Source organism: Lepidochelys olivacea (genome assembly GCF_965140295.1).
Source record: "Lepidochelys olivacea isolate rLepOli2 genome assembly, chromosome: 3".
Classification (NCBI taxonomy): Eukaryota; Metazoa; Chordata; order Testudines; family Cheloniidae; genus Lepidochelys; species Lepidochelys olivacea.
This window is the reverse complement of record NC_140413.1, coordinates 126,911,884-126,927,904: the sequence shown is the minus strand read 5'-3', so window position 1 is coordinate 126,927,904 and position 16,021 is coordinate 126,911,884. Positions and strand designations below refer to the sequence as shown.

The 16,021-nt window shown below is 43.5% G+C and overlaps 1 protein-coding gene across 4 annotated transcripts in view; it reads left to right on the top strand.

The window, feature by feature from the left end:
• The window catches only part of RPS6KA2 (ribosomal protein S6 kinase A2), a 475,722-nt gene that overhangs the window by 412,649 nt on the left and 47,052 nt on the right, over positions 1-16,021 (top strand). For all 4 annotated transcript variants that reach the window (XM_084622452.1, XM_084622451.1, XM_084622454.1 and 1 more), the window contains 3 exons: positions 3,331-3,433; positions 10,689-10,819; positions 13,429-13,554. In XM_084622452.1, coding sequence (XP_084478578.1) covers positions 3,331-3,433; positions 10,689-10,819; positions 13,429-13,554 — 360 coding nt within the window. The remainder of the gene's footprint in view (positions 1-3,330; positions 3,434-10,688; positions 10,820-13,428; positions 13,555-16,021) is intronic.

The following is a 16,021-nucleotide window of genomic DNA, read 5'->3' as shown; positions in this document are numbered from 1 at the left end:
CAGTTGGGATATGCCTTACTCTCCTGGGTCACCTGGCATCATATATTTGTGTGATGCCATTTGCCAGACTTCACTCCCATTGCCTGGAAGCTTGGCTTCAAAGGTGAAGGCCTCTCTTGCATGGTGGCAGGACACTGGACACATGTGCATGGGAGTTCCCTTTCTGTCCCCACATCCAATAAGATGATAATTAGACTGCTCCCTGACAGGCTCGGAAGCCCACATGGACAATCACACAGCACAAGACATGTAGACACAACTTAAAAGCCCAGAATGAATATAAATCTTCTGGAACTGGGAGCAGTACAAAAATCTTGCAAAGCATTTCTGCCATTCACACACTTCCAGCACATCCTGATAATGTTGGATAACATAACTACTATTTTCTATATAAACAAGCAAGGAGGGGCATGCTCCATCCCCCTCTCTGTAGAAGCAGTCAACTTACGGAACTGTCATATACAGAACCACAACACCCTTTCAGCAGTCTACCTCCTGGGCATCCAGAACTCACTGGCGGACAGCCTCAGCAGGTATTTTGCCACCAACCATGAGTGGGAGTTACACGATTCAATATTAAATAGCATCTTCACCCAGTGGAGAACCCCCACTTGGGACGAGGCAAACAGGAAGTGCAACGTATACTGCTCCAGGAGAGCTCAAGGTCAGTACTCCAGGGATGATTATCTCCTTCTGGGGGCTGGTTTTAAGGAAGCCAGACTTTTCCCATTGAAATGACTGTCCGTTATTGCAATGTCATTCTCAACTCTCCCCATGCCCATTCTTCTTTTCCAAGATGTTGTCACTTGGCCATAAACATCTGCTCCGTGCTGATGCTGACATTATGCTATATCAGGGATGGGCAAACTTTTTGGCCCAAGGGCCACATTGGGGTTCCTGACCTCCCCTCTCCCCCCGAACCTCTGCCCCATCCAACCGCCCCCTGCTCCCTGTCCCCTAACTGCCCCTTGGGACTCCCTGCTCCTTATCCAACCCCCCTGCTTCCCACCTCCTTACCATTCCCCTCAGAGCAGCAGGACTGGCAGCTGTGCGGCACAGCGAGCTGAGGCTGTGGGGGAGGGGAAACCGCAGGGGAGGGGCCGGGGGCGAGCCTCCCTTACCAAAAGCTCAAGGGCTGGGCAGGATGGTCCTGCAGGCCAGATGTGGCCCGTGGGCCGTAGTTTGCCCACCTCTGTGCTATATAATAGCTTGCCTCAGGGACGTTATTTAAGCAAACAGAACATTAAAATTTCGGATAGTAATGTAGCATAAATGATAACACATGCCATATATTAGAGTAATTCACCCATTACAGAAACCGTACATTAAGGAGAATCTTCCTGCATGTAAAGAGTGGGAAACGCATATGTTCGGCTCCATTAAATATTTTGAAAAATCAGCTAATTTATGAAGTTGTTTTATTTCTTAAGAGTTAGCTTAAAATATTCTTTCCAAACGCTAATGAAGTTGAACTCTCAGCTCTTATTGTGGCTTGAAGGTTAATGCAAACATTATATTTGTGTTTAAACATATTAATTATTGAGGGTGTTCTGTTTTAATCAGATCAGCCCTTTGAAGCCAGAAGACAGCAATGCTGATAGAAGAGGGAACATGGTCTAGTGATGAAAACAAAGGGCAAGGAGTCAAATCGAAGCTCTTTTCCAAGTTCTGGCATAAAGCACGCTGTGTGATCTTGGTTAGCTCATAGAGGATCTGACCCAAAGCCCATTGAAATCAACAGGAGTCTTTCAGTTTATGTCAGTGGGCTTTGGATCACCCCGAAAAACTTTGTTCCTCAGTCTACTCATCTATCAAACAGATATAATTACCTACTGGATGGGAGTATTGTGAGTCTTAAGTCATTAATGTTTGGGAAACATCTATGAGATATTGGGGTGGAAAGTGGTGTGGGGTACAAAGTACTATTATTACCAGTTACCAATGTAGTCTTCCATATGTGCTCCCTCCCTCTCCAACATGAGCACACCTACCCAGGAATGCTTATCTATACATGCCCTCCCCCAATCCCTAGTAATATCCCTTGTTTCTTATTTCACCTGCAAGTGCCTAACCCGTACTCATCTGCAGAACCCTCTTGCTATCTCTCTTTGGCAAGTTCTTATCTTCCCTGTCATTTTCCCAGCCAGCTGCTACACCGTCCTTTTCCAGTCATGACAAATGACAAGACATCAACTTGTCGTCTGTTTAGACTGTAAGCAGCTTGCGCCAGCAACTGTCTCTATTTTGTGTCTTGTGTGGCATCAAGCACATTGTTGGTTCTTACCAAATAATAAAAACTAATAACAAAGTGACCCTTTCCCTCAGCACCACCTAACAAAGGCCACAAATGCTTGGTTCCTACTGTCATCTGCAAATTCATGGACTCATAGAATTTAAGGTCAGAAAGGACCATCATGACAATGTAGTCTGACCTCCTGCACATCGCAGGCCATCGAACCTCACCCACCCACTGCTGTCGTAGATCTTAACCTTGGGCTGAGTTACTGAAGTCTTCAAATCATGGTTTAAAGACTTCAAGTTACAGAGAATCCACCATTTACTCTAGTTTAAACCAGCAAGTGACCCATGTCCCATACTGCAGAGGAAGGCAAAAAACCCCAGGGTCTCTGCTAATCTGACCCAGGAGAAAATTCCTTCCTGACCTCAAATATGGCGATCTCTTATACCCTGAGCATGTGGGCAAGACCAACCAGGTAGATACCTGGGAAAGAATTCTCTGTGGTAACTCAGAGCAATGTTCCCTCTAATTTTTAACAGGCCTTGTGCACAAAAAATTTCTTCTGTGCTGCCGCTGAAGCAAAAAAAAAAAAGCCAACGCCAAAGCCAGAGTGTGCGTTGTGTGTCGCCATGTACACAGGGTTTAAGATCTGTGTGCGAGTGCACACATGCACAACTGAGAGGGAACAGTGATTCAGAGCTCTCCCCATCTAAACTGCCATCACCAGCCACTTGAAACTGCCTGCACACCTACACACTGCCTCCCCAGAAAACACTCTGGCCCAGCCTTGAAGAGCAGCCAATTCCCAGGGGCACACCTCGCTTGAAATGTTGTGCCATTCTGGAGCTAAAGGATGCATTTTGTTTTGACCCCAGATCATAATAATTAAAAATGGCAAAGACTTACTAGGACATAGATCTAATCAGCAGGAGCAGCTGCTGCATCCTCAAGTATATCACTCCCTGCCAGTGTAGCACATAGCTCCCCTGACAGAGGACATGCTAAAGAAGTGTGTGATCCTGCACTTGGACCTGACTGCTGCTATGGTATGTTATTATATCACTGATCGTTCTCTATCTTTGTTCTCGTAGAAACTATATAGGAAAGAAATCAAGCCACCTTTTAAACCAGCAGTGGGACGGCCAGAAGACACATTTCATTTTGACCCGGAGTTCACATCACGGACCCCTACAGGTTAGCATCAATCATGAGATGGAACAGAAGTGATGGATATTTTCAGTTAATAGCTCCACCCCCATTGAAGTCAGTAGGCCTGATCTTTTGTGGCATCAGTGGGCTTTGTCGGGTCAAGCAAACAGGAAGCTGTGAGTGCTCAGCATTTCTCAGGAACAAGCCCATAGTTACTTCTCCAACTTGTCACTGGGTACGTCATCCAGAAAGGAAAGGTGCATGATATTACTGAAACGAAAGAAAAATTGCAGTTCTAGTTTGATTTTTTTTATTTTATTTTATTTTTTGCTTAGGTTAAATAAGTTTAACTCTTTTAAATGACGACAATTTCAAAGGATTTGGCCGCTGTGCAAGTTAGTATGTAACTGTGTTACACCGGTGTCTGATTAAACTATGAAATGCCCTAGAACACTCTGACCAGTGGAACTTGATGAATGGTAACCCTGATGGAGAGTCAAATTCTCTGCTGGCAAATCTCTAGTGAAGCCAGTGGATTTATGCCTGCAGAGAATTTGGCCCATAACATCCAAGTTGTTAATGACCAATAAATGCTCCAGATGGGACTGTTGCTCCTATTTTTATTTATAATTTCCACTTCAGACTAGCGATAACATATGCCAGGCAGTATATTTTAGGGCAGCTGTTACCCTTATGAGTCAGTCTTCTGAGCACACAACAGTGGTACCAGTAACCTCGTAAGCACTAATCCCAGCTGCAACACTGACTCTCTGTGACCTTGGACAAATCATTTAACCACTCTGCCACAGTTTCCCTATCTGCAAAATGGACACAATAATACTTAACCATGTGCCCCACCAGGGTGAAGAGTTACTTTTTATTGTTTGTAAAGCCCTTTGAAGATGGTAAATGCTATAGATAACGTTAAGAATTATAATAAGATTGCAGCCTCTGGCTTCAAACTTCAACCCCCAGCTTGTCCCAGAATTATAATGAGAGTTATAAGAAATGAGTGAATCAGTTCTGATAAGAATAAAACCACTAGAGATGGGTCATGGCACTTAGACCCAAAGCTGAACTTTCCCATCATTTTGGTTTGGGCTGATCGTAGTTTTGCCTACGGCCTCTCTCTTAAAACTAATTCGAACCTTCGCCTAAAGCTTGACTCAAAACTTCTTTCATGGTGTGAAAATGCTTGTAACACTTTATTTTGATCACCCCTTTACACTTCCTAATTTTTTGCTACAGTCAGGCTCTTGAGGGCAGTGCAGGCAGAGGGAGAGCTGCATGCCCTGTAGGGTATAAGACATTTTTACACCACTATTTGTACATTTAATTCAGATCTCTATGGAACCTGGAGGCATATCTGAAATGCTGGAAACTTCACAAGCTAGTCTGTTTTTGTGAGATTTGTGATCTGGCAGCTAGTTTGAAGAAAGTGAGATACACCTTTGGACGTCTAAATGCTTTTGGGGTTCACACTCTGCCAGTTTTATTGGCATGAAAACCATTGTCTGCACAAGTGTGCTGATGAACAAAATTACAGTTTATACTATATATGTTCGCAGGTATTTTCTGATCATTAACTGTCAGATTCAATTTGATATTTTGTGCAAAACAGACTTACATGGGGACTCTTTTTTAAATGATTGGGCCTGAGCCCCATTTACATTAAGACCCTCTTCCACTGCCAGGGCACAAGTGATTACAGCACAGGAACACCTACCTGCACTACAGGGGTGAAAGTAAGTCTAGTGACTTACCGGTACGAGGCTGGGCTGGGGCCGGCTCTGGCCCCCGGAAGCGGCGGGGCCTCGGGCAGAAGGGGTGGGGCAGGGGGAGGTCAGAGCCAGCCTTGGCCCATCCTGTACCGGCAAGTGCCTCCTTCCCCCTCCCTGGGGTAACAGCGGCAGCCGGGGGCTCTGGCAGCGGTTTAAAAGGCCCTGGGCGGTAGCGGCAGCCTGGGCCCTTTAAATCGTCCCCAGAGCCCTGCCGCCACTTCCCCAGGGCTCCGGCAGCAGGGCTCCGGGGACAGGGCTCTGACCGCCACTACTGCCCCAGGCCCTTTAAATCGTCCTCGGAGCCTGCCGGAGCCCTGGGGAAGCAGCAGCGGGGCTCCAGGGACGATTTAAAGGGCCCAGGGCTCGGCCGCCGCTACCGCCCAGGGCCCTTTAAATCGCTGCCCCAGCCCCACCGCTGCTACCCCAGGGCTCCAGCAGCAATTTAAAGGGCCGGGGGCTCCAGCCGCTGCCGAGAGCCGCAGGCCCTTTAAATTGCGCCTGGGGAAGCCGATCCACCCCGGTACGGCGCACCGGCTCTTGCTTTTACCTCTGCTGCGCGAGCTTTAATCTAGCTACCGAAGGTAACAGGAGTAGTGAAGATGTGGTGGCACAGGCTTCAGCATGGGCTAGCTGCCCCAGTACAGTCCCACCAGGGAACCCGGGGGCATGCTCAGGCTGCTAGCCCATGCTGGAGCCTGAGCTGCCACATCTCCAGTACTCCTGTTACCTTCGGTAGCTCGGTTAAAGCTCGTGCAGGTACGCCTATGCGCACTACAGTCACACCTTCATTTGCAGAGTAAATGTATCCTTAGCCTACATAAGAATCAGGTCTAATATTTTTTTAATGGGTGTAAATGTGATCTGTTGCCACTTTAAGACCCCCTTACACTTCCAGAGAAGGGTAAAGGGGCCGCCATATAAATAAAAATCAAGCCCATCTACAGCAGTCCTTGTCCCAGGACCATATCTTTGCCCACTGAAATAATTTATTTTGTTAAGTAAAAGAGAAGGAAACAGTGAACAAACCCATGGTTCCCGTACATCCTTTGAGTCTGTTGAAACTGTAAACGAATTAAGCTTTTCTGTTGTGGTTTATTATGTTTATTATGTTATGTACTATGAAGCTTCTGTGTTGTGGGTCATTATGTCAGCCGTTTACTGTAACGTAATTTTAGCCTTCTAGTCACAATTAATCATCATAATAACTATATCTGAATTTAATGTGATTGATTATGTTCTAGCAATAAGTGAAATTATATTACAGAAGCCTAGGATTTGTATCAGTTACTGTTCAAATTTTATAGTTTCTTGTCATTGATGTGTATCCATTAGGATCCAGGTTATTCCCTGCAGTAAAGGGGTGTCTACTTGCTAAATTCCTGCAGCATAAATATATAATTTGTCCTAAATGTTTTGTGGACATCAAAAATGCTTGGACAAGTGTGATTCTAGGGTAATGGATTTTTGCTGGATAAGTGATTTGTGCAATATGAGGTTGCTTAGGATTAAAGAGTTTCAGATAAATATGTGTATGTGAATTTAAAAAGTATAATAAGCATTAGGTATCGTCTGCTTAAATGCAATAGGATAGGCCAGGAATAGTCAATAGACGGATCGTGAGCCACATCTGGGCCAGCAGATGCTTTTGAATGGACCCCAAAATATTTGTATTTACTTATTATCATTATTATTTTCTCTGAGTCCGGACGTTGGCTATACCTTGACCAAGAAATTTGGACCTTGACAAAAAATAATTAGCTACCCCTGGGGTGGGTTTTGAAGAGTTCCACTTTCTAAGAACCTATATAATAAAATTATATTACAGAGTGCTTCACTGTGTGAATTCATACGTCAATGATGAAATGAAAAAACGATGTAGTGAAGCTTGGACAGGGCCCACCTCCATTATACTTGTGTCCACCCAATGTTTAGGTGAATTCTTTGGTTTTATGAACACTCTAATCCCCAGATTAATGTGAACGATCTACTTCAGCATACTGTGGTGTCTGATAAAGAACCAGCCGGCTGTGTACCTACTGCAGGTACTAGGATGGGCAGGCCTAGGCCTACTCAAAACTAAAGGCCCACTCCCTAAGCCACGGTGGAGGAACCACAAGGCCCAGACCACAACTGAGTTTGAGAGAGAAAAAAGGATAATGCAGGGAGGGGAGTCAAGATTATAGGGCCAAAATGAGGGATCCAGAGGGGGACATCAAGCAGAGAATAGCATCCACCACTGCTCCAAGGAATACAAGGAGCCAGTGGACACCGCCCAGAGACATGAAGCAACAAGAGAATGGAAACAGTCCCCACAGTCTTAGAGAAGCCTCTCTACACCCCAACTCTGGTCAAGCTTCTTCCTCCTGCTCTGCTGGATGACCCTTTGACCAGCACCAGGAGGAGGTTGACAAGGAGGTCTCACGATTTTGGTGGGCCATGGATGGGGTGTGCAAATACAAGGAGGTGTAGGTGTCTGGAGGAGGCAGAAAAGGGGCTGCAGCCTGACAAACTCTACATAAATGTGTGCCAGGGTCTCCCTCTCGCTGCTTGGCTGTGTAGATCTACACTTGAAGGAGTATATTATACAGAAACTGTCTTAATCATAGGAGCACATTGTATGTCTAATGGGGTCAAACAGGAGCTTGTTTTACTGTTTCCTTTCTGCCATGATTCAGACCTGAGAATCACCTGTCCTGTCACTAATGACAAACCCAAACAGACAGTGCTATAAAGATGGCCTATATCTTGGTCATGATAATTCTGTTGCTGAGTTTTATTGAGGCTGCCAGAGAGAAATAAAAACAAATTACAAGCATAACCTGATTTTACATGCTGTCAGTTCTTCCTGAATGAGTTCTCCTGTCTGGAAAATATTTGTTTATCAGTTTTGTCCCCAATAACTTACCAGTTGAATAATTTGCTACATCAGAAGTTGTTTTGTGTGGTCTAGGATAGAACAGACAACTAGGAGTCAGGATTGCTAGGTTCTGTTGTGAGCCAGATATTCCTGTGTGACTTTGTCACTTCATCTCTGTGTCTGTTTCTCTGTCTGTAAAACAAGGATTACAAAGCTTACCTCCCAAGGAGTATTGTGAAATTGAGTTAATTGATGTCTGTAAAGTACTTTGAGATCTTCTTATGAAAGATGCTATGGACGTGCAAAATGATTTTTTTTAACAGTTTGAGAGATCAATGTGCATTTGAGAGACTCAATGTGGGGAGATTAAAGTCACGTTTATAGACATACTAGCTAGTTGTGGTCAACTTTTGATGTTGCAAACAAAATAATTAGTGCAGTTGTTGAAGAAGAAATTGGCTGTGGATTATGCGCAGTAGTTAGCTTTTAAGTAGAAAGGCATAGGGGTCGTAGAATTTGGAGCAGGAGCTGAGTTCTCCTGAAGTTCAAGTGTGTTCAGATTTGGTTTTGATTTGGGCCTGTCCCCACTCTAAAATGTTCATTTCCTACTTTTTTATTGACCGGGTTTGTAAAACTGATGTGATGCACACGCCAGTGCAGCATCTGATTTTGCATGAGGCCTGGTGATTCAGTGTGAGCATTTGGAAAGAGAGAACTCTCCGATATGCTGAGAGATGAACAGCCAGCTCAGATAATTTTAAAAAACATACACGATCTTTCTCACACTCTGGAGATGGGTCTGACTCAGTGTGTTTATTTCTCATCGATGTCAAAGCTAAGAATGATCCCTGATGAAGTACCTAGCAGCTGCAAGCTGGGCTGCACTAACCTCTGCAGCATTGGGCAGATCATATTTCCTCTTAACATGTTGGTTATATGCTGGCCTCCAAAGAACTGTTCAGAGCATCTCTTTCTCTGTTCATTATTCTTACTGCATTTCTAGGGAAAATGTTCAGACTGGGAAATGTTTACCTTGCTGGGTAATTCCAGGGCACTAAGGGCCATGAACAACTGGGCATGCCATGCCCATTTACATCAATTAACACTGCTATTGATGTCAACAGAGGTTGCACTCAAGAATCAAGAGTTCTATACCTGGCCCTAAGAGGATGTATGCTCTTTGCTCAGGTGAAACTGGATGTCCTACAAGTTTTCTACCAGGAGATACTTTAGTAAGGGAGGTTTAGCTGCTTAAGCTTTTCGTAGAAAAATACTTGCTTTGTAACTGAAGGAAGTATCGGAAAAACAATGAAAGGGGGAAAAATAAGTAGGCTAAAATAGCATGGGTTTTCGAATACTCATCTAGTTAAAATCCAGGGACAGTACCAGTAGCTATTACTGAGCCCTGTTATTTGCTTTGTTTAAAAATGTTCATAAGTGTTCATTTTAAAAATGATAACACAATGTGACTCTTTTTTTCCTTGCTATGACAGATTAATTATTGGGCTGGCTACCAGAGAATGTTGTATGGGTGTGTGACTCAAATGGCAGAAGATTTAAACTTTTTAAGACCCAGATCATTCCTTTCCATGGGTTTTAGTGAGATAGGGTCTCAAGGGAAAGAAATATCCCTGAAGATCCTTTCAGAGTAGTCAGCCCAGTTGGTCTATCCAAGGACAACCCTACATGCTCTCTCTCTCCTGCCCCGCATGGAATAGGGGGCTGCTCCCACCCCTAAACCTGCTAGATTTCCACCAGACCAGGAACCAGCTGTGCAGAGGCACCATACATCTGCCATTGCTCCAGACCTGTGGTTTCCCCCCACTCCGCTGATCCAGACAACACATCTCCATTCATGCTACTCTACACTCCTTCTAGTTGTGGCAATTCCCAGGCCTCAGGAGCAGGGTTCCAGGGGTGGAGGGGAATAGTTCAGTAGAACCTCGATTTTATAAACACCAATCTTATGAATGACCATCTTATATGAACCACTTTTCACTGCCAGGAGTAAAGAACCTCCATAACAATAGTGATGTTGATGAAGAACACGCTGACATCCCTTCACATTCCAATGGCTTCAGTGCCTTGTACTGAAGGACAAGAAGAAAGCCAAGCAGTCTGCCACTCTCCAACTTATGCACCATAGCTACTCTAATTTTAGATGTTCAATTTTATAAACTGTTCGATTGTCTGAATTCAGTTCCCAATTAGTTCATAAAGTAGGAGTTCTACTGTCCAGCCATAGGTTGTATTTTTTTCCCCCGGGGAATCTTCCCCAAGGCCAAAGGGAGAGCAGTGTCCCAATCTGCCCACTCCTTCTCACAGCCTGCCCAGCCCCTTTCCTCTCTGCATGGACCCCAGACTTGTGGAGTGCCCTCTGTTGTAATGGTGCTGTGGAAACGGCTGTGCAACAAGACTGCTGTGCAGGAGAGGGGAGATCCATGCATGGATGTTCCCCTCTGTGTTCAGATACAGGACAGGAGGCGGTGATCCACGCATATCAGAGTCTTGAGATGATGACGGAGACTATGAGTGTGTGACGGCTAATTTAGTGGGGTTTGCTGTTAGTGGTGACCTTCATTGCTGCAAATGTTGTACCATTATTCACTTTCTGATCTCTAGTTGTCCAACTCATGTAGCCATACCCTCGTTTCTTCTGCAGATTCCCCTGGTGTTCCTCCCAGTGCCAATGCTCATCATCTTTTTAGAGGATTCAGCTTCATTGCATCCAGCTTGGTGCAGGAGCCTTCACAGCCAGATTTGCACAAAATCACAGTTCATCCAATTGTGCAGGTACTGACACTTTGCATTATACTTCACGTTTGATGAGCAGATATATAGCTACATAGAACATTTTAAACTACATCAGTCAATCAGCTTATCCATTCCATGTATATTTACATACAGCCCACAGTTTATCCATCCCTAGTCTATTTACATACAGCCCACAGTAGGTGCAAAAAGAGAGATATTCCAAAGGCTTTTAGTTTTACGTTCAACTTTCCTATTTACTGGCATAAAGAAAATGTGAATCATGCAATTTAATTACTGAAACAAAGTGCACTTCTAAATACCTGACACTGAGCTGGCTCAAGGGCGTACGAATGGCCATACTGGGTCAGACCGGTGGTCTGTCTGGATCAGTATCATGTCTTCCAAAAGTGCCAGATGCTTCAGAGGAAATAACAGAACAGGGAAATTTATCAAGTGATCCATCCCCTGTCATTGAGTCCCAGCTTCTGACACTCAGAGGTTCACTGATACCCACAGAATCTGGTGCACATCCCTGACCATCTTGGTTAATAGCCATTGATGGACTTATCCTCCATGGATTTATGTAATTCTTTTTAACCGTGTTATAGTTTTGGCCTTCACAATATCCTCTGGCAGTGAGTTCCACAAGTTAACTGTGCATTCTGTGAAGACGTGCACTTCATCAGTTTTTTTAAACCTGCTGCCTGTTAATTTCATTGGGTAACCCTTGGTTCCTGTGTTGTATGATGGGGTAAATAACACTTCCTTATTCATTTTCTCCCCACCATTCGTGATTTTATAGACCTCCATCATATCCTCCCCTTAGCTGTCTCTTTTCTATGATGAACAGTCCCAATCTTTTTAATCTCTCTTTGTATGAAAGTTGTTCCATCCCCCTAATAATTTTTGTTGCCCTTCTCTGTACTTTGTCCAAGTCTAATATATCTTTTTTGAGATGCATCTACCAGAACGGCACACAGTATTCAAGATGTGGGCATACCATGGATTTATATAGTGGCATTATGATATTTTCTGTCCTATTATCTGTCTTATCTATCTATCCTCAACACAACACACAGTCAACCTGTGGAACTCATTGCCAGGGGATGTTGTGAAGGCCAAACCAATAATGGGATTCAAAAAAGAATTAGATAAGTTCATAGTGGATAGGTCCATCAATGGCTATTAGCCAAGTTGGTCAGGGATGCAATCCCATGCTCTGGGTGTCCTAGCCTCTGACTGCCAGAAGCTGGTAGTGGACAGCAGAGGATGGGTCACTCAGAGATTGCCTTTTCTTTTCATTCCCTCTGAAGCACCTGGCACTGGCCACTGTCAGAAGACAGGATACTGGGCTAGATGGATCATTGCTGTGACGCAGTATGTCCATTCTTATGTTCTTATCCTTTTCCTAATGGCATAATGGAGAGTAGGACCTGCCCTTGTGTGGGCTACACAGATCTTGGATTCAGGGGCACAGGAGTAAGTGAGAACTGTGTGCAGGGCTGAATTAACCCATCACTGGGCCTGAGGCAAACATACACTTCTGGGTCCCTACTTTGTAACATGAATAAGAACAAACAGCCACTAACTGGAAAGAAGGGGGAAAAACACTTCAGTGACGTTCCCTTCCATACATGCGACTTCAGTAAATTCCCATCCCAGCCTGTTCCCTTACTGCTGTGGGGAAAGGAAGTGGTTTCTTTACCCAATACCCTCCTTTCTCCTTGGCTCTTTCGGGAATGGCAAAATGAGTATCAGTTGTGTGTGAGGACTGTTTCTGCCCACTTACCCATCTGTGCAAATTTGCACGTAAACTAAAAGAACTTCACACACTTGAGTGAGTAGCACTGCGACCACGTGAGCATTTCAATCTGGCACACCAGGTCTTTTCTGATGCACTTCCTGGGGAGTGCCCCTGTTTATGGGATCAGCTTTCATCCCGTTAATATTCTGTGTGATACAGTGAAGTATAATTTTTATATAGCTTGTTTTGTACAATAGTAGCACAAAACACTTCACCTGTAATTACTGAGGCTGGCCAGAAAACAAGAATTCCTATTTGTGAAAAATTTGGAGGATTCAGCATTAGGCTTCATTTCTTATTGGGCCAAAAATGAGACTTCAAAATTCTCTGTGAAAAACCAGACAGACAGACAGACAACCCCCAGAATAGCTAATATCCCAGTGGTTAGGGCACTCACCTGGCACAAGGGGGACCTAGATTCAAGTCTCTCTGCCCTAACTACCATCCTATTGAGTCAGTCTCAATTTCTCCTGTTGGAGCTGTTCCACTTTGTATAAATACTTAAATATTCATTGGGCCAGAGAGAGAGTGTGATTAATTTCTAACGGGAATTGGATCTTCAAATCCCAAATATGGCTAAAAACATCTCAGCCATTGTTTCTAGACATACAATTGTAGTTTACTGAGGAAGGACACCAATAAGGAAGGAGACACATTTATTTAGAAAGTGGCCACAACTTCATTGAACTGAACTTAAATAATTTCTAAGGATAATGGATCCTTGGTAGATGTTTGGACAAGGTGAGCTCAGCAATCCCTTTATTGTCACTGTCCAGGATTATTCTGTTTTTATGGTTCTATAATGTTTGTCTTTTGATTTCCCTTGTTTTGTCTTTCTCCACAGCAGTTACATGGGAACAATATTCATTTTACAGATGGATATGAGATCAAGGAGGACATAGGTGTTGGCTCCTATTCAGTATGCAAGAGGTGTGTGCATAAAGTAACAGAAGCAGAGTTTGCAGTGAAGGTAAGAAATCATCCTGGCAGATGCAAATATATGGTCAAGGCTGCTCCATTACATTTGGCATCAATCTGGCCACGGACTCATTTGTTTTTCAGAAGGATTAGATGTTGAGCTTTAAGGTTCATCCTTCTGATTTAGCCTCAACAAATGAAATTGCAGAAGGAAAGGACCTTTCATTCTCATACAGAATATCAAATCAGTCAGATTTAGATTATTGTTAATCGTTTCAGCCACTCTCCCTGCTACCTAGAGAATAGATTTGAACAGGATCTAAATTGAAATAGCCCCCAAATGAAGAAAAAAACGTTGTGAAGTATATTCCTTATAAATACAAACCACCTTTGTTTCTCATTCTCTGTGGTGTATTAAACTATGACACTTCCTTCGTATAATTCAAGATGTTTGGGAAAGAAATATGCTGCACTCTCATAGTCACCTATGATTAATCAGATTCCATGCCCCTTCTGTCTCGTTGGCATTCAGACACACTACCAATGCACAAAAGAGACCAACGTAGAGATCCAACAGAGAATCAAAATACTAATTAAATAGAATTCAGTTAGACATGAAAGAAAAAGCAAAGGGCTTCAGATTTGGTCGCGTAATCCTGTGAAAACCAAGTCACAAGGTACAGCTGCAGCAAAGAAAGCCAGCAAGGTGCAAGGGTGTATAAAAAGGGAATTATTTTCTAATAGGAAATAACGATCTCTCTGTATAATTCCTTGGTAAGATCACACCTGGAGTGTTAAGTTGCAGCATCTGTTGCCTGTATTAATTAAAGGATACGCAGGTATTAGAGATATCAGAAGATGAAACCCACAGGACTAGCTGATGGTCTGGAGGGTTTATCTTTGGAGGAAAAGTTCCAAATATTAAACATGTTTAGCATCCAGAAGAAAAATAGATTCTAACAAAAAAGCTCGTGTATCAGAGAAGTAGACAATTACATGTTCTTTCATTAAGAAAAGGGGATAATGCATGATCATGATTTGAAGATGAAATCAATGGGACTATTTCCAGAGAGATCTGAGTCCTCAATGTGACTTAGGGTAGTAGAATGGCCCAATGATCCTGTATTATCTAGTGGAAACAGGTGCATAAATAAACATAAGGTAAAGGTGGATATTTACTTGAAATCAAATTGTGGTGTGTAGTTAAGTATGTTTGCTGAACTTGCAGTATATGAGGAACTCTAGCAAATTACCTGTCTTCTGAATATTTTCCTTTTGTAAGTTTCAAAATGGATTTGAAACTTAGTTTTGTTGTAAATTGTGCTTTTGCAGGTGAGATCAGGAGATGAGAGTTTCATGATAATTGAGTTTGTTGAGGTCATTGTTGAGGTAGCAGTTGATTACACAACCACATGCTGAAAAGGAGCATGGGCCTGTGTGAACTTGTGAGGTTTTCCATTTAAAGTGAATGGAGAAGTTAAAATTTTCCAGTGTCCACTGTTCTTGTCAACAGATGGTACTGGCTTGTAGTAGGAATAATTTTACTTTAAGGAAATTACATCTGTGCCTGCACAGAAACATGTTTTGAACCAAAAATGTATTTAATATTTTCTTTGTGTCAAATATTTTGATATATTTGGTAGTAAGCATGAAAACAAAGCTCAAAGGGCTAGATACCTTTAGGTACTACTAAGATCCTCAAAACCCCTGCTCAGCTGCCACTTAACTCTGTAGGTGCCTGAAGTCCCTTGGCAACTAAATTTCCATTGTTTAAGTCCCCTAGGGACCTAGCTTCTGCCAGCGAGCATACACACAGCTACCTTAATCTAGGTGCTCGCATGTCGATCAGATGCTTAAATCCCAGTGGGTTCCTCAAATTAAGCGTTTCCCCCACCTATGGGGCCCAAATCTGGGAGGTGTGCCCAGAGCACACCTAGCCCACACAAAAAGGCCAGAGGAGATGATGGCAGTGTCCCCCTTATAGTAGACTAGTCGTTAGCGTACTCATCCAAGACAGTGGAAAACCAGGTTCAGTTCCCCCCCTCTGCCTGCTGTGGAGCAGGGATTTGAACTTGAGTCTACTTCCTCCCAAGAGAGTGCCTTGACCTGCAGGATGTTCTGGGGTAGGCCTCAGTCCTGTTGAAGCAGTTCCACTTTGTATAAATAATTAAATGATCTTTGGAGCTGGAGGACTGGAACCTCCAGTGAGTGCCCCAACCACCAGCCTAGAGAGTCATTCTCACTCTTTCTCTGGCGCAGTGTTAGCACTTAAGAGACTATTCCCCCAAGGACAGTGATATCAGCAGCAAAGGAGATAGGAACATGACTTTGTGGAATTACTGCAGGAAGATATGAATAATGTCACTGAGTGAATAATCTCTGCCAATTGCCCAGAGGACACAACACACTATGCTGCACAATCCCTGTTGGGACTTATTTACTATTTCTGTGTAGGAAAATAGATTCTCCAAATATTGAGTCACATTACTGAGACAGAATAACTCAGAGCTGCAGCCAGA